This window comes from Pelophylax lessonae, assembly GCF_965119305.1.
Source record: "Pelophylax lessonae genome assembly, chromosome: 11".
NCBI lineage: Eukaryota > Metazoa > Chordata > Amphibia > Anura > Ranidae > Pelophylax > Pelophylax lessonae.
The window spans coordinates 6672713-6696352 of record NC_138778.1 but is presented as its reverse complement, the minus strand read 5'-3'; the positions used below and the strand labels follow the sequence as shown (position 1 = coordinate 6696352).

At 45.8% G+C, this 23640-nt stretch overlaps 1 protein-coding gene across 1 annotated transcript in view; it reads left to right on the top strand.

Annotated features, from left to right (window-relative positions):
* Positions 1 to 23640, top strand: part of TBCD (tubulin folding cofactor D) — a 315022-nt gene that overhangs the window by 214152 nt on the left and 77230 nt on the right. Inside the window, exons 19-22 of the mRNA XM_082272657.1 lie at positions 2258 to 2331; positions 5241 to 5358; positions 16451 to 16511; positions 21283 to 21305. Coding sequence (XP_082128783.1) covers positions 2258 to 2331; positions 5241 to 5358; positions 16451 to 16511; positions 21283 to 21305 — 276 coding nt within the window. The remainder of the gene's footprint in view (positions 1 to 2257; positions 2332 to 5240; positions 5359 to 16450; positions 16512 to 21282; positions 21306 to 23640) is intronic.

Sequence of the window (23640 nt, the reverse complement as noted above, 5' to 3'; positions counted from 1 at the left end):
CCCAATAGGAACACATCTAAAGGGATGCAGGCCCCGCAGATTTCCTCATTAGTGTCCTGCAGATGCCGCAGCTGATAGATAATTATGAAACCACTCCCATTTGACCCACTCAGCACAGAGGAACAAACAATGATTTCTTCAGAATAACAAAAGTTAGGAATCTGCAACAAAGTTTGTTACAATCCCTGCAATGTACAGAGATCACCCAGCGGGGAATGTTTTTTTCTCAACGACTGCGCAATAGTCCGTTAAAATAACGCAGTGCCGAATTGCAAAATATGGTGTGGTCATTAAGGGAGCAAATCGTAAAAAATGATGACCTGTTAATCCAATAATGTGTGATGGGTCCCGGAGGACTGTATTAGATAAGACTTTTCCCTTTTCCCGTCGTGTTCTTTATTTTGTAGCCCATTTGATGTTGTGGATAGAAGGCTCTTCTGATCTCTGCCTCCGCTGTACACAATAGCCGCTTTTATCCCATCCCTCTGACATCATATATTTTGCCTTTTTTGTGGCAGTTATTATCTTCACACCTAGGTTCCCGAGCGCCGTTCCTTCATCCTAAAACCCCAATAAAACCGCGTGCTTTGACTCCCAATCCGACACCTGTTACTTTCCTCCTCGCCGATAGTCATTGTTTATTGTTTTCATCAATTCGCTTTAATGATACAAGGTGTTCTGGAGCGACATTACACCCGTCATTGCCTAAATCTGGGCCGCTTTTGTCTTCAAAGACTTCATTGTGTTCAGCTTCTTCCGTAGAAACTATAATAAAATGTTACCTTTGCGGGGCTGGTTTAGGCAATTTTCTATTTTTTATTCCACATTGCTGCTTTTTTTTTTTCTTTTAATATATAAAACAACTTCTGTCGTGATCATGCTTATAAGTGTTTTCATTTATATCACACCGCGGTCTTCCTAATGGCGCTTTTCCACTGCATGGAACCGAATGGTTCGGCTCGCTTTTGCGCTTTTCCACTGCATGGTACGGTGTTGGAACGGTTTGGTACGGTACGGCGGCGCTTTTCCACTGCATGGTACGGTGTTGGAACGGTTTGGTACGGTACGGCGGCGCTTTTCCACTGCATGGGACGGTGTTGGAACGGTTTGGTACGGTACGGCGGCGCTTTTCCACTGCATGGTACGGTGTTGGAATGGTTTGGTACGGTACAGCGGCGCTTTTCCACTGCATGGGACGGTGTTGGAACGGTTTGGTACGGTACGGCGGCGCTTTTCCACTGCATGGTACGGTGTTGGAACGGTTTGGTACAGTACGGTACGGCGGCGCTTTTCCACTGCATGGTACGGTGTTGGAATGGTTTGGTACGGTACGGCGGCGCTTTTCCGCTACATGGAACCGAACGGTACGACTCGCTTAAACAGTACCACCTGAGTTGTGGTTACAAGAGGGCCGTACCGGTACCATATCCCACAATCCTTTGCATGCAGCCTTGACTGTTTGTCATTACTAGCCACTGATTGGTCAGAGAATTGTTGTTATCCCACCCACTGTACTTTAGCGGAAAAGCAAACCGTACCGAACCGTTCCAACACCGTACCATGCAGTGGACAACCAAACAGAGCCAAGCAGGGCCGAGTGGAGCCGAGCCGGTACTTGCAGTGGAAAAGTGCCATTAGGGTCCTTTCACACGGACTCTGTTTTGCTCAGCGGGAATCGCTGAGCAGGTTGATGACAGGTCCATCTTCGCTCTGTGTGCAGAGACAGAGCTGTCAGATCCCCGCTCTCCTCTATGGGGGATCAGATGAAAACAGACAGCCTGTCCATTTTAATTAGATCCGATCCGATCCTCCAGACGGATGGAAAATAGGGTTTCCATCCATCTGGATTTCACGGTCAGGATCGGATCGGATAGCAGCGGGTGTCAGTGGAGATGTCACCGCTGACATCCACTGCTCCATAGAGGTGCATGGAGCATCCGATCCGGTCCACCTGAAAAAACTGACAGGGACCGGATCAGAAAGCCATGTGAAAAAGGCCTTAGGCTCGGTTCCCACTGCGAGGACTTGGGATCGGACTTGTGAGACCTCAAGTCACATGACAAGTGAAATCCCATGTTAGTCAATGAGAGCTGTCTTAATTAGCACTACTGAAGTCGCTTTAGAAAAGGTTCCTGTACTACTTCAAAGCGACTTCTATCCAACTTGTGCCAATAGATTTTTTGCCCTGATTTCACTTTAATTATGAAGAATAGATTGGGAAAATGAAATGTATTAAACACATCTGTTTTCTTTACAGTGTCATACGAGAGCTTTCCACAAAGACCCTCCACAACCTAACTCCGATCGCACCCGAATACATGACCAAAACCGGTATGTCCTCATTTATATCTGATATGACTGAAGATTTAATAGACTTTATCTTGTTAAAGTGATACTAAGTGTAGCAGCCTCCTAGGTAGGTGCTCGTGAGGACATGGCTCGGTTTGGTGGGGGGGGGGGGGTGAGTGTAGCACCCTCCTAGGTAGGTGCTAGTGAGGACATGGCTCGGTTTGGTGGGGGGTGAGTGTAGCACCCTTCTAGGTAGGTGATAGTGAGAGAGTATCGTTTTAGGCTCTGTCTGCCTATCAGAGGAGCAGCAGGTAAATCGATATTGCTTTCTGCCTACCAGAGAGCAGGATCTGTGAGTTAGGTCTGCTCAGTCTGCTCAGTGTGTGATTCATTGGGTCTAGCTAGTGTTTCACACTGGTCCAATAGGGAGGCATGTTTGACAGTGGAAGGAAACCTGACCAATGGATGCACAGGCTTTGATACAGTCCTGGTGATTGGCAGAGACAGGCTGTCTCGGTGCATTCTGGGAAACTATAAAAAAGCCAGGAGCACATATGCTGTGGGGTCTTTGGCTGGGGAGCAGAGTCTTGGAGGGAGGGTGGCGGTTGCCTCCTCCTCTGTAGCAGTGGCACGTGGCATCAGGAGGTCGTCCTGAGGGCCAGAGGAAAGGAGCTGAACCCAGAGGTCCAGGAGCTGACTGAGTGGGGACACACTGGAGACCCTAGAAAAACAGTATAGTGCGTACAGGGGATCGTGTCAAGGGGTCTGACCTGAGGGGGGCCACCCCAAAAGTAGAATAGCCAGTGGACAGGTGTCAGCAGTCCAGAAAGGGGATACTGAGAGTGTCCCGACGAGAAATGTAGTTCACCAAGTCTTCTGGCAAGAGACTTAAACCCAAATCTACCTAAGTAGCAAGGTGGATCAGCAGCCTGGCTGCATCATCAGATAGAAGTCCTCGCAACTTGTGAATTGGTCATTTGGGGTATCCCACTATTCCTTTCTCCTAACCCTATTTAAAATAAAACGCCAAAAAACAACTACATACCCCTGGACTGATCATAGACTGAGCCAAGTATTAAAGTGTTAAATTGTGAATAACAGTGTTGCTAACGATAACCCAGGGGGACCCGAGGGTGTGTTATCTAGCAGTCCTGAAGGGGGCAGTGCTACATAAACCCTCACACTTTAATTTACATTGTTCCCTTTATTTCTGTATGTGGATGACGGCTCTGTAGTTATTTTAATAACCCCCCCCCCTCCCCCCCGCTCGTTCCCTGCCTAGCCAGCGCGTGTGACCGGCGCCTCCGATGTCCGCCGGCCACTCGCAATCTCCCTCAGGAGAGGGAGAAAGACAGACGGCTGATGTAAACACAACTGTCTGTCATTCTCCCTGAAGTAATGACCGAGGCTATGCGATCCTGCTATGTAGGATCGTATGTCTCTGTGATTACTTCACTAACCACGCCCCCTAACAGTTAGAATCACGCCCCTAGGGACACACTTAACCCCTTGATCACCAGTAAATTTAACCCCTTTCCTGCCAGTGTCATTTTTACAGTAACAGTGCATATATATAGAACTGATTACTGTAGTAATGTCACTGGTACCCCCACAAGTGTCAAAAATGTCTGTTAGGTGTCCGATCTGTCCGCCGCATGTCGCAGTCCCGCAAAAAAAATTGCAGATCGCCCCCATTACTAGTTTAAAAAAAAACAATAAAAATGACATAAAACTTTCCCGTAGCTAGTAACTTTTGCGCAAACCAATCAAAATACGCTTATTGCGATTTTTTTTTTACCAAAAATATGTAGCAGAAAACAAATTGGCCTAAAATGTTAAAAAAATTTTGATTTTTACATTTTTTTTGAGAATTTCATAAAAAAAAAATGTGAAAAATATTGATATTTTTTCAAAATTGTCGCTATTTTTTTGTTTATAGCGCAAAAAATAAAAATCGCACAGGTGATCAAATACCACCAACAGAAAGCTCTGTTTGTGGGAAAAAAAGGACGTCAATTTAATTTGGGAACAGCGTCGCACGGCCACGCAATTGTCCGTTAAATTCACGCAGTGCCGAATCTCAAAATAGGGCCTGGTCATTGAGCAGCCAAATCATTCGGGGCTTAAGTGGTTAAAATTAAATCTTTATTATTTTGTGGAAATAACATGTTGTGGGCGGATTTCTGCCAGTCATAGGCTGTGTCACGCCCCTCTGGCCTGTGTCTTAGACTAGGAGGGAGGTGAAGCCTCCATCAATCTACATGTAATATCCTGCCCCCAGGTTAGTGGCCATGGAGGAGGAGGGAGGGAGTGGGCTGTCATTTATCACTGTGTATACGTCCACATGTGTGACTATAGTCACATGGGCTGCTCAGATGTGATAGGGAGGAAATGCTCAGCATAGAAATTCACTGACAACTGAGCATGTGCAGAGCTGCCAACACAGCTGCAAAATCCCTTGCTGAATCAGGGACATGGACAGAAGGGGGAGATAGAGAGCAGCAGGACCAACCATTTTTTTTTTTTTTTTTGCAGAATACGAAAAAAATTGTAATGCACCATTTATTCATCATTTTTTATGATTTGGGTTTAGTGACAACATTTTTTACCTTAATGAATTCCTTGATGATGAGCTCTGCACAGACGAGCTCTGCACAGAGAGCCGCAGGATCTGTAGGAGGAGTTCTGTCCTCCTCTCTGCTGCCAACTGCTGAGACAAGGTGGGGGCGGAGACGCAGCTGCAAGAGAAGTGTGAGGGGCCACATGAAATGGCCTGGAGGGCCATATTCAGCCTGCTGGTCTTGTATATGACACATGTGCCCTAGAGGGTACATCTTCCAATCTGTATATGATTTATGAGTGTAACATGTAAGAAAGTCACTCCTGGCAAAGCTTGACGGTGTTGTGAGTCACAGAAATTACAATCAATAATCTGGCATTTTGTATTGCAGTGCTGCCTCAGCTCATCCCTTTGGCTACTGGCACGGATTTGCACACACGCCATGGCGCCATCTTGGCCTGTGCAGAAATCACCCATGCACTTTATAAACTGGCGGTTCAGAGTAACAGGTAACGGAATTTTACATTTTCATCTTTCTGACATTTGTATTGCCTGATCTTCAGATGGAAATACGATGTGTGGCCAAATCATCCTTCACTACATAGAACCGTCCCCTCCAAGTGATTGAATAGAGAGGTTTCCAGTGAAGGGTACAAAGCCAGATCCATGAAGACGTGGTGTGACCAGTTTAGTGTGGAGGAACATGAGGGTCCTGCACAGAATCCCTAACCTCATCCCTACTGAGCACCTTACGGATAAATTAGAAGGCTGATTTCAAGCCAGGTCTTCTCATCCAACATCAGTACCTGGTACAGATTCCCACAGACACCCTCCAAAATCTTGTGGAAAGCTTTACCAGAAGAAAGGAGGATGATCTGGACTTGAGCCAGGTCTTCTCATCCAGCATCAGAACCTGACCTCCTACATGGGTACAAATTCCCACAGACACCCTTCAAAATCTTGTGGAAAGCTTTACCAGAAGAATGGAGGTTGATCCGGACTTCTCATCCATCATCGGTACCTGACCTCCTACATGGGTACAAATTCCCACAGCCACCCTCCAAAATCTTGTGGAAAGCCTTACTAGAAGAATGGAGGTTGTTACATAGTTAGTGAGGTTGAAAAAAGACATCAGTCCATCCAGTTCTGGACAGGAGCCAGGACTTCTCATCCATCATGAGCACCTGACCTCCTACATGGGTACAAATTCCCACAGACGACACCCTGCAAAATCTTGTGGAAAGCTTTACCAGAAGAATGGAGGTTGATCTGGACAGGAGCCAGGTCTTCTCATCCAGCATCAGAACCTGACCTCCTACATGGGTACAAATTTCCACAGACACCCTCCAAAATCTTGTGGGAAGCCTTATTAGAAGAATGAAGGGGGATCTGGACTTGACCACACCCATCCCCCCCCCCCCCCTTGGTCAAGTCCAGAATAATGGCCATGCCTTTGGAATGGGATGGGATGTCGTACCTGTATGTCAGGCCTTTCTTCTGGGTTCTGATTGGACACAGCACGAGCTAGGCAGCAGATTTCAGACGATGATTTTGGTTGAAATGAGCTGATTGGCCAATCACAGGCACAGTTCTGTGTTTCCAAACACACAGAACTATGTGTGCATAGGAAAAGCGATCACTGTATTAGTCTCACTATAGATGTCAGTGTCAGTTAGTGACCCTCCCAGCCAGCGTCTGTTAACACCAGATTGCCCGCCACCCTATCACAGTTCACTTTAAGTCTCTGATCACCACCATTACAGTATCGCAGTCTGGGCCTTTTCTGGCACTTTTTGTTTACATGAAACAATCAGTATTTTTTGCAAGAAAATTACTTAGAACCCCCAAACATTATATACATTTTTTTTTTTTTAAGCAGAGACCCTAGAGAATAAATTGGTGGGTTTTGCAGTTTTTTATGCCATACATTATTTGCGCAGAGGTTTTCGAAACAGTTTTTTATGGGAAAAATACACAACACGTTATCCAATTAATTTTTTTTTTTTTTTTTGTAAAAGAGGATGTTAAGGCGAGTAAATAGATACCAAACACGATTTAAAACTGCGCACACCCGTGCAACGTTAACGAACTATGTAACATTTTACTATCCATAGGTGACGCTTTAAAAGCCTTTACAGGTCACCACTTTAGATTTATACAGGAGGTCTGGTGCTAGAATTACTGCCCATGATCTGATGTTCACAGTGATATCTCACATGTGTTGGACGATTGATGTTTGCACTCGTGCGGGACCGGCGCGCGCGAGCACAGGGAGGGGCGGGGACACTTTCATTTTTTTCTTTCAATTTTAGGATTGTTACTTTAATTTATTTTTATCACTTTTATTGCTTTAACCAGTAATGTAAATATCCCTTGTAAAAGCAATAGGAATATGACAGGTACTCTTGATGGAGAGATCTGGGGTCTATAAGACTGCAAATCGCTCCTCTGCCCTTTAACCACTTGCCAACCGCCGCACGACTATCTACGTCGGCAGTCAGCCCCTCACAGGCAAACTAACGTAGGGCTACGTTGCTTGCTTGTGAGGGTCTAGGGAGCGAGCGCGCGCCCCCAGAGGCGCGCTCCCGCGTGGTCACGGACCCCCCCCGCGCGTGTGACCAGCGGACCCGATGTCCGCCGGCCACTCGGCGATCGGCGGGGGAGAGGGAGAATGTCAGGCAGCTTGTGTAAACAAGCCACCTGTCATTCTCCTCGCTGTAAAGACACTGATCACATGGATCTACTATGTAGATCCGTTGATCAGTGTCCTTACAGCTCAAGCCACAGCCAATCACAGTAGAAAGCACGCCCCTAGGGACACACACAGCCCCTCCCTCCCAAATAAAGTTAACCCCTTCACTGCCATTGTATTTTTACAGTAACAGTGCATATATATAGCACTGATTACTGTAGAAATGTCACTGGTAACCCCAAAAGTGTCAAAAATGTCAGTCAAGGGTCCGATCTGTCCGCCGCAATGTCGCAGTACCGCAAAAAAAATCGCAGATCGCCGCCATTACGCGTTAAAAAAAAAAACAACAAAAATGACAAAAATCTTTCCCTTTGTTAGTAAACGCGATAACTTTTGCGCAAACCAATCAAAATACGCTTTTTGCGATTTTTTTTTTACCAAACATAGGTAGCATAAAACAAATTGGCCGAAAATGTTAAAAAATTTTGATTTTTACATTTTTTTTGGGGGGAATTTCATATAAAAAAATGTGAAAAATATTGTTATTTTTGCAAAATTGACGCTCTTTTTTTGTTTATAGCGCGTGATCAAAAAATCGCACAGGTGATCAAATACCACCAAAAGAAAGCTCTGTTTGTGGGAAAAAAAGGACGTCAAATTCGTTTAGGTACAGCGTCGCACGACCGCGCAATTGTCCGTTAAAGTCACGCAGTGCCGAATCGCAAAATACCCCCTGGTCGGAATGGGGGTAAAATCTTCCGGGGCTTAAGTGGGTAAAGCAATCAAAACACAAAGATCTGTGTTTTTGAATGTTTCGGATTTATTAAAAATGGTGCCGCCGTTGACATCCAGGTAAGCCGGAAGTTATTTCAGGTCATCACTTCTGGGTTACTATAGTGAACAGCCTATCCCGGGAGAGCCTAAGCAAACTGCGGAAGTTGGCGGGGGGGGGGGGCGATGACATCCTCTCCCGCTGCTTGTAAAAGCAATCCGGTGGCTAGTTAGCCATTAGGATTACTTTTACAAGTGAGCCAACAACCGGCTCTTTGCGTAAATTCCAGTATATATACCATAGTTTGTAGACTCTATAACTTTCACACAAACTAATTAATATACACTTATGGGATTTTTTTAAACAAAAGACATGTAGCAGAAAACATTTGTGGCCTAAATTTATGAAGACATTTTTTTTATTATTATTTTTTTTATTGGATATATTTTATACCAGAAATTTGAAAAACGGAATTTTTGTAAAATCTTACCTGTAAAATTCCTTTCTCTGAGTCCTCCGACAGTCGCCGCCTCTTCATATTCGTCACATATGGGGTATTAGACTTTGCTCCGAAGGAGTAGCTAGGCAACAGAATATGTTAACAATAAAGCTTTAACATATCCCACCCTCAAGGGGTGGTCCCCTCAGTCAATACCCTCCTACTTCCTGCAACCATATCTCAGTTTTAGTGGAATAGCAGTAGAGTATACATTCAAACCCCAAAAGAGGGGCGGGGGCGGCGACTGTCGGAGGACTCAGAGAAAGGAATTTTACAGGTAAGATTTTACAAAAATTCCGTTTTCTCTTACGTCCTCCGACAGTCGCCGCCTCTTCATATTCGTCACATATGGGGACGTCCCAAAGCAGTGCAAACATGAGGGGTGGGAAACGCATCCGCGCCGAAAGGCAACGCAGTCTCCACATCAAAGAAAGGAACCTTACCAAAGGAAGGAAACCAGCTGGGCAACAGCAAAAATAAGTGCTCAACAGGAGCAACAACCCAGGAAAAGACAAAAAAACCAGGGGATACAAAAAAACTATCCCAACAGCCAGGAGTCCCCAACAAGGGACCCTATGGAACAGCCGCACTAAGAACCTTGCGGCCAAAGGAAGCATCCGCCGATGCCTGAACATCTACTTTGTAGAATTTTGTGAAAGTGTGTACGGTCGACCAAGTCGCCGCCTTACACACCTGGGCTACAGAAGCCCCATGACGGCAGGCCCAAGACGTACTCAGTGATCTAGTAGAGTGCGCCTTCACAGGCACAGGGGGAACCTTCCCCTGCAAGGCATAGGCCTGTTCAATGGTCTGCCTGATCCATTTGGCAATGGTAGAGGCGGAAGCCGCCATGCCCTTCCGAGGACCCTCTGGAAGAACAAACAAGGAGTCAGTCTTACGAAAAGACTCAGTCGATTTAAGGTAAACCCTTATCGCCCGAACAACATCCAGAGAGTGCAATCTCACCTCCTTCGGATGTTTAGGCTTCGTGCACAACGAAGGCAAAACAATATCCTCGTTAAGATGGAATTCCGAAACTCGTTTCGGTAGAAAAGAAGGATTAGGTCGCAAGACCACCTTATCCAAATGAACAACCAGGTACGGAGACTTGCAGGACAAAGCCGCCAGTTCCGACACTCTGCGAGCCGAAGTGATCGCCACCAAAAAGGCGACCTTTTTGGACAACATAGACAACGAGATCTCCCTGATCTGTTCAAAAGGAGCACGTTGTAACACAGATAGAACTAGATTCAAGTCCCAAGGGGGCAAAGGATCCCTCCTAGGAGGAACCAGATGCCGCACCCCCTGAATAAAAGTGCCAACCAAGGAGTTGGAAGCCACGGGACGTTGAAACAGAACGGCCAGCGCCGACACCTGACCCTTAATCGTAGCCAGCGCCAAACGCTGATCGACACCCGTCTGAAGGAAAGACAGCACACGGGAAACCGAGTACGTGCGGGGTGAAAACCCCCTGGACTCACACCAGGCAAAATAGGCCTTCCAAGTACGGTAATAAACCTTCCCCGAGGAAGACTTCCTCGCGTTGATCAAAGTATGAACGACCTCTGGAGAGAGACCCTTCTCCTTCAGGACCTCGGTCTCAACAGCCAGGCCGTCAAAGCCAGCGACTGTAAAGCAGGATGGTAAATCGGTCCTTGAGACAGTAGATCGTCTCGAAGAGGCAGACGCCAAGGAGCGTCGACCGCCAGATTCACGAGGTCTGCGTACCAGGACCGGCGAGGCCAGTCCGGTGCCACAAGAATCACCGTGCTGCGTTCCGAGTGCAACCTGCGAAGGAACCTGGACAGCAACTGAATCGGTGGAAACGCGTACATCAGCCTGTACTGATGCCACGGGGCCACTAACGCGTCCGACGCGTCTGCCCGAGGGTCGCGCGTCCTTGCCACGAACCTCTTCACCTTGTAGTTGAGGCGAGACGCGAACAGGTCCACATCTGGAAGACCCCACTTCGCGCACAACATCTGGAAGACAGCCGGGTGGAGAGACCATTCCCCCTGATCCAGGGTCTGGCGACTCAGATAGTCCGCCTGCCAGTTCTCCACTCCCGGAATGTGAACCGCCGTTATCGCCGGGACATGAGTCTCGGCCCAAGACAGAATGTCGGCCACTTCTCGAGCCGCTCGGGCACTCCTGGTGCCCCCTTGGTGGTTGATGTAGGCCACCGCCGTGGCATTGTCCGTCTGCACCCGAACCGGGCAGCCCTGCAGCCGGTCCGTCCAGCGATGAAGACAGAGCCTTATCGCACGCAATTCCAGAATGTTGATCGGAAGGGAAGACTCCCCCTCCGACCAGGTCCCCTGGGCGGACAGAACGCCCAGAACACCACCCCAGCCCGACAGGCTGGCATCCGTGGTGATTATCGTCCACGAGATCGGACGAAACGACTTGCCCCCGGACACCAACGGGGACTGGAGCCACCACAGAAGGTTTTCCCTGGTGCGATGACTCAACGAGATCTGAAGATCCAGAGATTGAGGTCGCCCGTCCCACCTGGACAGGATCTCCGCTTGGAGACCCCGCGTGTGAAACTGCGCGAAAGGAATCGCCTCGAAGGCCGAGACCATCAATCCCAGACATCTCATACCCGTCCGCAGAGACGAGTGTGGAACGTCCCTGAGGGACCTGACTTCCTCCTGAAGAGTCCTGAGTTTGTCTTCCGGCAGGAAGACCTTCGCCTGCACCGAGTCCAGTATCATTCCCAGATAGGGGAGACGAACCGACGGACTCAGTGTCGACTTTGGAACATTTATCGTCCAACCGAACTCCTGCAGAGTTTGCATTGTGACAGACAGGTCCTTCTCCAGACCCTGTCTGGTCGCAGACCGAACCAGAATGTCGTCCAGATACCCCAGGACAGAAATGCCCTGGGCTCTCAATAATGCCAGAACCGGTGCAAGCACCTTGGTGAAGACCCGCGGAGCCGAGGCGAGCCCAAAGGGCAACGCCACAAACTGGTAGTGATCCTCCGCAATGGCAAATCGAAGGTACTTCTGATGACCCTCGAATATGGGGATGTGAAGGTACGCATCCTTCAAATCGATGGAGGCCATGAATTCCCCCGGAACCAGGGCAGCCACCACCGAGCGCAGGGATTCCATGCGGAACTTGCGAACTCGCACAGAGCGGTTCAGAGCTTTCAAGTCCAGAATCGGACGAACCTTGCCCTCCTTCCTGGGCACGGTGAACAGATTGGAATAAAACCCCCGAAATCTGTCCCGATGAGGCACCGGAACCACCACTCCCTGAGCCCTCAGGTCCCGCACCGCCAGGTGCAGATCCCGCAGGCGCTCTGGAGACAGTTGAAGATTTGAGGGAAAAAATCTGCTCTCCGGCCGAGAGAGAAACTCGATCTTGTAACCAGATCGAACGATTTCCAGAACCCATCTGTCCCTCACACGGGCCAACCAGGGCTGAAGAAAACCGAGCAAGCGTCCCCCCACCCCAAAACTGGGTGAGGGCGCCCCTTCAGGCCGAACTGTTATGGGCCGCAGGTCCGGATTGACCGGACTTCTGTTTCCCAGACCAGGGCTTCTTCTGAGAGCCTTGGCCCTAGAACGGTTTGCCCTTGTAGTGCGGCCGAAAGGCACGAAAGGACCCCTGAGGGGGCCGAAAATGAGCATGCTTCTTCCCAGAAGCCCCCTTAGCCTTGGGGAAATGGGGCAAGAGAGTGCTCTTACCCCCGGTAATCCCCTTAATCAACACATCCAGGGACTCCCCAAAAAGGCGAGACCCATCATAAGGCAGATTGGCTAAGGTTTTACGTGAAGATTGGTCCACCGACCAACATTTCAACCAAACCAGGCGGCGAGACAACACCGCCACGCTGTGCACACGCGCGGCCAACGGAATCAGGTCCAGGTCCGCATCACACAGATACATGACACCCTGGTGGATCTGATCCACCATATCCAGGGTCGCCGCCGAGGCCGAATCGGCCACTAGGACGCGCCTAAGCATCTGCGTCCAACTTGCGATCGCCTGGGCCGCCATGAGAGAAGCAAACAGAGCCTTAAGCATAGAACCCGTAACAGAATAAGTATGACGGGCAAGAGACTCCAGTCTCCTATCCGTGGCATCACGGAAAACAGGGGATCCCTCTGCAGGGATCGCAGTGGCTTTGTTCAAAACCGCAATAGCATGATCCACTGGCGGAGGCACACACCACCGTTCATCAGTGGCAGGCGAGAAAGGATAACGCAGCTTAAATTTACTTGGTACCGCAAAAGGCTTGCGCAAATCGCGCCATTGGTCCTTAACAGCGCGCTGAAAATCAGCATTGCAGGGAAAAACCTGCGGCGTCCTGCGTTTTCTCTGCGTCCCATAAGCCGCCAAGGCAGCTGGGGGACACACCTCGTCCTGCAAACGTAGCGTCTGCTTAATGGAAGCAATCAACTCATCCATGATTGCAAGCTCTTCAGGCGAGCCAGGGGGAGAATTATCAACCCCCTCAACTTCAGCCTCTACCTCAGACCCCACTAGATCAAGAGAGGAGCGGGACCCCGATAGGGGGGTCCCCGCCAGAACAGCCCCATCACCTTCACCCTCAGAATCAGAGGACAGAGCAACTCTGGGCCGTTTAGTAGATTGAGCAGCCACCAGCATTTGCACCCGTGCAGCAAGGCCAGCCACAATAGTGGCTAAATCCCCCCCTGGGGGGGAAACAGCGGTCCCCTGGCTTTCCACCAATACTGTGGGAAACTTGCCCTCCTGAGAATCCATTGCCCCTGTATGCCAGACAACCAAGGGTTAACTGCCCCCTTACAGCAAGCGCGGCAAGCGCAGCCCACCGCACCACACTCAGGCACAATGAGACCCCCACAGGGAATATACAGACTGAATACAGGCAATGGAACACAGGAATAGAAGGATAAAACCTGAGGAGACTCCGCTGCTGCTGCTGCCTCGATCGGTGCTTCCAGGAGAGAGGAAGTGATGCTGCCAGGGCGCTCTATGTAAGCCTATGGAGGCTACAAGAAAATGGCCGCCGTGCATGTAAACCATGCGGCCGGAGCGGGCGCCGGTAAAATGGCGTCGTTTGGCGCCGAAATCGCCGCTCCACAGTGCATAAAATCACACACAATATTATCCCATTATATGGATACATGTTAGATCGCCACAGCGATCGCTGTATATGCCCCAACATGCCATTAAAAACATGCCCCACAGCACACAGCTCCTCACACTGCCCAGCCTGACATACTCAGTGTCATACAGCTCCCCCCCCCCCCCTTGCAGCCCACAGCATGCAGCCGAGAGATAGGGAGACAAGCAGTGTGATTAAAGGCAGGTTACACAGTCCCAGACTGAGACCCCCCCCAGACAGACAGGTCCCCACATAGATACACTTACCTCACATGGCGTGGGGAACCCGCACAGGCGAACAAGCCGCTGCACATGAGGCAGGGAGAGTCGCAATTCAAGACGCACACAATGGCGGTTCAGAAACCGCACAGCGTCCGGTGAGGTAGCCACCTCACCAATCATCCCTGCACCGAACAGGGATGGGTCGTTCACCGTGCCAGGAGCGTTACCTGGCTGAACGCTCGATGGCAGACTGGGAAGCCACTGACCCACGACCTGCGACCAGGGGGATCAGCCCGAGACCCAGTCCGCATGATCCTCTTCGTCCGAAGAACTAACTAATGCTGAAAAAAATAACAGCTAAGTAAAGGTAGAGAGAAAACTCAAACAAAATATCAAAAAGAAGAAAGAGTCTGGGACAAAAAGTCCCAGCACAGAGAGAGCCAGCCACTCCTGACAAGCTAGACATTAAAACTGAGATATGGTTGCAGGAAGTAGGAGGGTATTGACTGAGGGGACCACCCCTTGAGGGTGGGATATGTTAAAGCTTTATTGTTAACATATTCTGTTGCCTAGCTACTCCTTCGGAGCAAAGTCTAATACCCCATATGTGACGAATATGAAGAGGCGGCGACTGTCGGAGGACGTAAGAGAAATATTATTTTTCAAAATTTTCCATCTTTTTTTTTTTTTATTTATTTATTTATATAATAAAAAATAAAAAAAAGCACAGTGGTGATTAAATACCACCAAAAGAAAGCTCTATTTGTGTGAAAAATATTTATCCAAATTTCATTTGGGTACAGTGTTGCATGACGGCCAGTTTCTGTTAGGCTCCGTTCACATGTGAGCGTATGGATCGCGGGCAGAACCGCCGCGGTTCCGCCCACGATCCGGAGATTTATTGCAAATTGCGGGACGCCTAGCGTTGCCCGTTGATTTGCAATAGCCCCCCAAACGCCGAGCGATGTTGCCGCGATTTCCGCCTGCCGAATCTCGGCAACATCGCGCAAACAAAATCGCGGGACGCAATACGCTCCAAAGAAGTACAAGAGCTTCTTTGGAGCGTATTGCGTCCCGCGATTTTGTTTGCGCGATTCGGCAGGCGGAAATCGCGGCAACATCGCTCGGCGTTTGGGGGGCTATTGCAAATCAACGGGCAACGCTAGGCATCCCGCGATTTGCAATAAATCTCCGGATCGCGGGCGGAACCGCGGCGGTTCTACCCGCGATCCAAACGCTGACATGTGAATGCAGCCTTAAAGTAACACAATGCCAAATAGCAAAAAATGGTCCGGTCATGAAGGGGATAAAACCTTTCCGGAGGTCAAGTGGTTAAAGGACAGACACAATAGTAAGTATTCACCGTTTCATCTGGTTTGCTGTAGATTTTTTTTTTTTCTTCTACCAATGGCTTGTATTGTCTCCAACTGTCAATCATTTAAAAAAAAATGGGCATGATGTTATGATTGATAATATTATTGCAACATTTTTTTGTTAGATTTTTCTTTTTTTCCTTGTATAGGTTTGTTATTATTTTGTGAGAAAAAAGAAAGAAATTACAATAAAAAGATATTGAAACATAAAAAAAAAAAAAAAGAAATTGTCCTTGGCGTGTGAAATACTAAAGTTATGCCTGCATGGTCAAAAAAAAAGGTGGATAGCTGCGTAAATTCCAGTATATAGTTTGTAAACGCTATAACTTTCACACAAACTAATAATTATACACTTATGGGATTTTCTTTTTTTTTTTTTTTAACCAAAGACGTGTAGCAGAATACATTTGTGGCCTAAATTTATAAAGAATTTTTTTTATTATTTTTTTTTTTATTATTGGATATATTTTATACCAGAAATTGGAAAATATTATGTTTTCAAAATTTTCCATGTTTTTTTTAATTTATATATAAAAAAAAAAAAAAAAAACAGTGGTAAGTAGAAAAATTGTCCTTGGGGTGTGAAATACTAAAGTTATGACTGCATGGTCTAAAAATAAAAAATAAAAAAACACTGGCTAGAGTAAACTGTGATTCAAGGTGTTTGTCTACCTGCATGTGCCCATAGTTCATGCTTCGTAGGATGATATCAGGGCCTCAACCAGGCTGTGGATTTCTCAGCATAGAAATGTTGGCTTGCTGTCATTTCACAAATTTTTGATGCATGACTTAGTTTCACAACGTGTTATTTATCCTCATTGACTGAGCTTTATTGTGTCTATGAATTCTCTTCACACTCTAGATATAAGAAGAGCACTGCAGGGCACTAATATTAATCAATTACTATCAATTATTAATCAATTCCTAATCTCTTCTGCAGAACAGTAGCGGATTACCTGGATGAAGAGACTCTGCAAAGTTTAATAGCGATTCATCAGAAGGTGAGTCAGTGTTCATATTTGGGGGTTCTAAGGAGCACCCACATGCCCATTAGTCCACATTGTATTTATTGATGCTCAAAAGATATTTAAATTCTACAGAACTGAGTGTTACAGAGTTTAGTTAAAGTGGTTCTGAAGACAGAAGGTTTTTATACCTTAACCACTTGCCGACCAGCCGCCGCAGATATACAGCGGCAGGTTCACGTGAAACAACATACCCGTACGTCGCTTCGCGGGAGCGATCATGGGGGCGCGCACGCCCTTTCACCAGCGGGAAAGCTGATATGCTGTTTTTGTTATCTTGTTTTTAATAAAATTCATAATTTTTTTTTTTTTTCATTTAGTTTCTCTAAGACAAGATAATTAAAACAGCACATGAGAATACAATATCTAGAAGGTGTATTACAGCACATCCTACAATGCAATGGATCGACACGTTTCACCCATACTTAGGGCTTCCTCAGGATCCAGATGTGTAGCAGGCTCTCTCAAAAAGTATATATACACCTTTTTGTGAATAAAACAACATGAACAATCAATAAACACATGCATGTCAACATATATATAGAAAATAATTTAAAACCTTGACATTATAGTAACATATATCACATGTTCACATAAATTAGCAAAGTGGGGAGAACATCTCGGGAACAACCAAAACGGTGAATACTGAAAAAAAAAATTGCTAATTTATATGAACAAATGATACATGTTACTATAAATTTTTTATGAGTTTTTAAATTATTATTTCTTAAATTATTATTATTTTAATTATTATTATTTTATTTAAATTATTATTTTTTTAAATGATTATTTCTTTATATTATTATTTCTATGAGTTTTTAAATTATTTTCTATAAATATGTTGACATACATGTGTATATTGATTGTTCATGTTGTTTTATTCACTATAAGGTGTGTATATACTTTTTGAGAGAGCCTGCTACACATCTGGATCCTGAGGAAGCCCTAAGTATGGGTGAAACGCGTTGATCCATTGCATTGTAGGATGTGCTGTTTTTTTATTATCTTGTCTTTTTAATAAAATTTATACATTTTTAATTTGTATTTTCTCTAACTGCTAGTCTTTGGGCACACTAAAATCCCCATTCTCATCTACAGGGCTCCACCTGTGAGACTTGGTTTACTTTTGGCATGGATCTCTTTTATGTTCAGCCAGTAATATCAAAAGGTTTTTACAGCGTTCGAAATCCTTCACGTAAGCGCCAGAGACGATTCACAGACGTTCCTCCACCATCAGCAGAGATTTTTAATGTGTTTTGAGTTCCATAGACATAGGGCATTGCTTAACCACTTGCCGACTGCCTAACGACTATTTACGTCGGCAGTCAGCCCCTCACATGCAAAGTGACGTAGTACTACGTCGCTAGCCTGTGAGGCTCTAGGGAGCGAGCGAGCGCCGCCGGAGGCGCGCTCCCGCTCACTCACAGACCCCCCCCACGCGAGTGACCAGAGGACCCGATGTCCGCCGGTCACTCGTGATCGCCGGTTACACTGGGAGAAAGGCAGGCGGCTAATGTAAACAAAGCCGCCTGTCATTCTTCCCTGTGTAACAGTAGAGATCATACGGTCCTGCTATGTAGGACCGTAGATCTCTGCTGTTACATGAAAAGCCACATCCAATCACAGTAAGAATCACGCCCCTAGGGACACACTTAACCCCTCCTTCTCAAATAAAGTTAACCCCTTCCCTGCCAGTGTCATTATTACAGTAACAGTGCATATGTATAGCACTGATTACTGCAGTAATGTCACTGGTAACCCCAAAAGTGTCAAAAATATCAGTCAGGGGTCCTATCTGTCCGCTGCAATGTCGCAGTCCCACAAAAAAAATCGCAGATCGCCGCCATTACTCGTTAAAAGAAAAAAACAATAAAAATGAAAAAAATCTTTCCCTTAGTAAACGCAATAACTTTTGCGCAAACCAATGAAAATACGCTTTTTGCAATTTTTTTTTACCAAACATATGTAGCAGAAAACAAATTGGCCTAAAATGTTAAAAAATTTTGATTTTTACATTTTTTTTGGGGGGGGGGGGGGGTAATTTCATATAAAAAAATGTGAAAAATATTGTTATTTTTGCAAAATTGTCGCTCTTTTTTTGTTTATAGCGCATGATCAAAAAATCGCACAGGTGATCAAATACCACCAAAAGAAAGCTCTGTTTGTGGGGGAAAAAGGACGTAAATTTCATTTAGGTACAGCGTCGCACAACCGCGCAATTGTCCGTTAAAATCACGCAGTGCCGAATCGCAAAATAGGCCCTGGTCAGGAAGGGGGTAAAATCTTCCGGGGCTTAAGTGGTTAAAGTCGCGTCAACAAAATCGCGCGGCTTTTAAGTCGCACAAGTGTGAAAGGGGCCTTATACAAGAAAAGTGTGTTTGTCAGGCAGTTAACAGAATAAAACAACAATGCTATCTTAGGGGGGGAAAAAAATATATATATAATTTGACTTGCACACTACAGGCTGCCATTTTATGGCATTTTCAAGTAAAGAGTTAAAATAACCCCATTATTCTAGAAAAGTGATGAAAAAAACCCTGCAGGACAATGGGATAATGTGCTAGTATGCATCGTATACTAGCACATTATGAAATACTTACCTTAGAACGAAGCTCCGACACGGTCGCCCCGGACACCGCTGAGGGAGCTGACATGTTTCCTCTGCGTCTCTTCCAGGTTTGGTGGCTCCGGTGCTGTGAGTGGCCGGAGCCGCAATGATGTCACTCCCGCAAATGCGCGCGGCAGTTCACTTTCCGGCAAAATACGCCGGACCGTCAGCGGCTGTATGCAGGGCGAGTATCTGCTAAACCATGTAGGTTTAGGAGATATTATTTTAACTACAGGTAAGCCTTATTATAGGCCGCATTATAGGATTACCTGTAGGTAAAAATTAAAAAGCGGAATATACTAGCACTTTAAGAATTCTGAGAGTGCATTTGAGAGACAGAAAACGCACAATTAGTATCGTTTTCACACCACAGGCGGCCATACTGTGACATTTCTGAGGTAAAGAATCAAAAAATGTCCTCAGTTACTCAAGAAAAGCTCATAAATAATGTCATTATGGATGTTATTGAGTCTGGTGCCAGTCATGGGGCCTCCCTAGGCGGTTTCCAAGTTTGCAAAAAAAAAAAAATGTAAAAAATGTGTCACCTGTAGAACTGGTTATTGCATAGTCACTGATAACCCTAAAGTCCCACCTTACCCGAAATTGGTATTTCTGTTTCATGTAGTTGCTGGTAGGCTGAACTAATGTATATGCTGACCCCAGAGGGGGTAACTATAGACACCAACATTCCCATTTCCATCCAACTGATAGCTAAGCTGAATGATGTTTTTTTCCTATCCCAATCTATTATGTATGGTGTAAAAAAGGAATTGGTTGGTCCACCTGTGAGAGAATGACACTACATTATGGCCTTCTATGAAGGCCAGAGACACAAACTACTACCAGGAGTTAAAGTGTTACTAAACCCAGCGCTCTGCATTCACTATATCTGATCTCCCCAGGACTCTGCATTCACTATATCTGATCCCCCCAGGACTCTGCATTCACTATATCTGATCTCCCCAGGACTCTGCATTCACTATATCTGATCTCCCCAGGACTCTACATTCACTATATCTGATCTCCCCAGGACTCTTAATTCACTTTATCTGATCTCCCCAGGACTCTGCATTCACTATATCTGATCTCCCCAGGACTCTGCATTCACTATATCTGATCTCCCCAGGACTCTGCATTCACTGTATCTGATCTCCCCAGGACTCTGCATTCACTGTATCTTATCTCCCCAGGACTCTGCATTCACTATATCTGATCTCCCCAGGACTCTGCATTCACTATATCTGATCTCCCCAGGACTCTGCATTCACTAGATCTGATCTCCCCAGGACTCTGCATTCACTAGATCTGATCTCCCCAGGACTCTGCATTCACTAGATCTGATCTCCCACAGTGCACAGAACATGGAAATGCAATAGTTTTAGTCAATATAAACCACTAAATACTCATCAGCAGTATATAGCAGTATTGTGACTTCTATCGGTGTCCAGCAGAGCACTGGTGAAGCTTGTAGGAGGAGTTTTCATTCTCCTCTGATTGTCCTATGAGGCTGCAGGACCCCTGACCCTCTGTCTGGACAGTGCTGATTGGCCCAGTGCTGATCACATGCATTTTTCCAAGAGCAAAAAAAACAACTCTCTAGCAATACACACAAAACTGAAAATGCGCAGAGTGCCCCCAAGGAGATGGTTTGGGGACCGTGGAAGAAGGGGAGGATCAGAGAAGACAGGATAAAACAGCCTTTTTACACAATGCAGAGGAATAACCCCTTAGGTTCCACAGTGAGTATAACAAGCATGCTTTACTGCATATGCAGACTGATTTTACTGTTCTGGGTTTAGTAACACTTTAAAGCCGAGGAATTCCCCAAGAGATATAGAGGGTTATTTACTAAAACTGGAGAGTCCAAAATTTGGTTCAACTCTGCATAGAAACCAATCAGCTTCCAGGTTTTATTGTCAAAGCTTAATTGAACAAGCTGAAGTTAGAAGCTGATTGGCTACCAGGCACAGCTGCACCAGATTCTGACTGCTCCGGTTTTAGTAAATGTATCCCATAATGTTCTTTCCTCATTTTGGCCTTGCAGTCATATATGTATGTATGTGAGATATTAGTGATGAGAAATTTGAATTTAATTTTCTAAAACTTCCCTCAACCTGTTTTTTTTTTTTTAAATTGCAGCTTCAGGGGCGCCAGTTATACAGGTGAGACTCTGAGCTCTCTACTTCTCCCGATATTGAAATCTGTCAATAAAAGTCTATGTGTGGGATGTTGAGAGCAATTGATGTAAAGACCAGATTCATCTTTCCAATCTGGAATCAAAAAAATGACACCTGAATTCTGATTGGTTGATATGGTAGGCTTTTTATGTGTTTTTTGGAGGTATTGATTTAAAGATGACAATAGGATAAAATAGAAATAATGTCATTACATCGATATATTCCTCTGGAGATCTCAAGTACAGAAGGTTTGAAGAGTGTGATTGAACTGTGATATCACCATCTTGCTATGGATCACCGGAGTTCTTGGATACAGTAGGGTTGAATCATGTAATATGCTATGTTCCCACTGGAGGTCTTACATGTGGAAGGTTACAATCTTGTGATTGAGAAGTGATGTCACCATCTCACTATATTTTTGTGGAGCCCTCGTGTATGAAAGGTTGGAATAGTGATTGAGAAGTGATGTCATCATCTTGCTGTGTTCTACTGGAGGTCTCTGGTACGGAAGATTAGAATCACATGAATAGGAAGTGACGTGATTGAGAATAGATGTCATCATCTTGCTATGTTCCTCCTCTGGAGGTCTCCTGTATGGAAGGTTGGACTCGTGATTGAGAAATGATCTCATCATCTTGCTAAGTTCCTCTTCTAGAGGTCTCCTATATGGAAGTTTGGACTCGTGATTGATAAGTGATCTCATCATCTTGCTATGTTCCTCTGGAGGTCTTGTGTAAAAAATGTTGGAATCATGTGATTTAGAAGTGATGGATTCCCGTGATTGAGAAATAATGTCATCATCTTCCTACGTTCCTCCTCTGGAGGTCTTCTGTGTGGAAGGTTGGACTCGTGATTGAGAAATGATCTCATCATCTTGCTAAGTTCCTCTTCTGGAGGTCTCCTATATGGAAGTTTGGACTCGTGATTGATAAGTGATCTCATCATCTTGCTATGTTCTTCTGGAGGTCTTGTGTAAAAAATGTTGGAATCATGTGATTTAGACGTAATGGATTCCCGTGATTGAAAAATAATGTCGTCATCTTGCTATGTTCCTCCTCTGGAGGTCTCCTGTATAGAAGATTGGACTCATGTGATTGAGAAGTGATCTCATCATCTTGCTAAGTTCCTCTGAAGGTCTCATGTACAAAATGTTGCAATCAGGGGATTGAGAAGTGATAGATTCCTGTGATTGGGAAATAATGTCATCATCTTGCTATGTTCCTCCTCTGGAGGTCCCATGTGGAAGGTTGGACTCGTGATTAAGAAGTGATCTCATCATCTTGCTAAGTTCCTCTGAAGGTCTTGTGCACAAAATGTTGGAATCATGTGATTTAGAAGTGATGGATTCCCATGATTGAAAAATAATGTCATCATCTTGCTATGTTCCTCCTCTGGAGGTCTCCTGTATAGAAGATTGGACTAATGTGACTGAGAAGTGATCTCATCATCTTGCTAAGTTCCTCTGAAGGTCTCGTGTACAAAATGTTGGAATCATGTGATTGAGAAATGATAGATTCCTGTGATTGGGAAATAATGTCATCATCTTGCTATGTTCCTCTTCTGGAGGTCCCATGTGGAAGGTTGGACTCTCGATTGAGAAGTGATCTCATCATCTTGCTATGTTCTTCTGGAGGTCTTGTGTAAAAAATGTTGGAATCATGTGATTTAGACGTAATGGATTCCCGTGATTGAAAAATAACGTCATCATCTTGCTATGTTCCTCCTCTGGAGGTCTCCTGTATAGAAGATTGGACTCATGTAATTGAGAAATGATCTCATCATCTTGCTATGTTCCTCTGAAGGTCTCATGTACAAAATGTTGCAATCAGGGGATTGAGAAGTGATAGATTCCTGTGATTGGGAAATAGCGTCATCATCTTGCTATGTTCCTCCTCTGAAGGTCTCTTGTATGTAAGGTTGGACATATGTGATTGAGAAGTTATGTCACCATCTCACTATGTTCTTCTGGATCTTTGATGTATGGAAGGTTGTATTTATGTGATTGAGAAGTGATGTAACTGCCACATACCTTGTGGTAGAGGCTGACATGTAGAGGGAGGCCTCTTGTACAGCCCCGACTCAAGAACCACTGATGTTGAGACAGTGTCCATGAGAGCAGGTTAAGGTATGAGGGCCTGCATGATCTTGCGTTGGTCATAGAGGTGCATAGCAGGAGCTTCGCCAGAGTTGTGCCAGATAGCTTGAACAGCAGATAGCAGGAGAGGCAGCGGACGGAAGTTCCTTTGCAGACAGATGTTTACAGTTGCAGGAAAACTGGCAGCAAATGGCAGGTGAAGAACCAGTGGGAACCCGGCAGTAT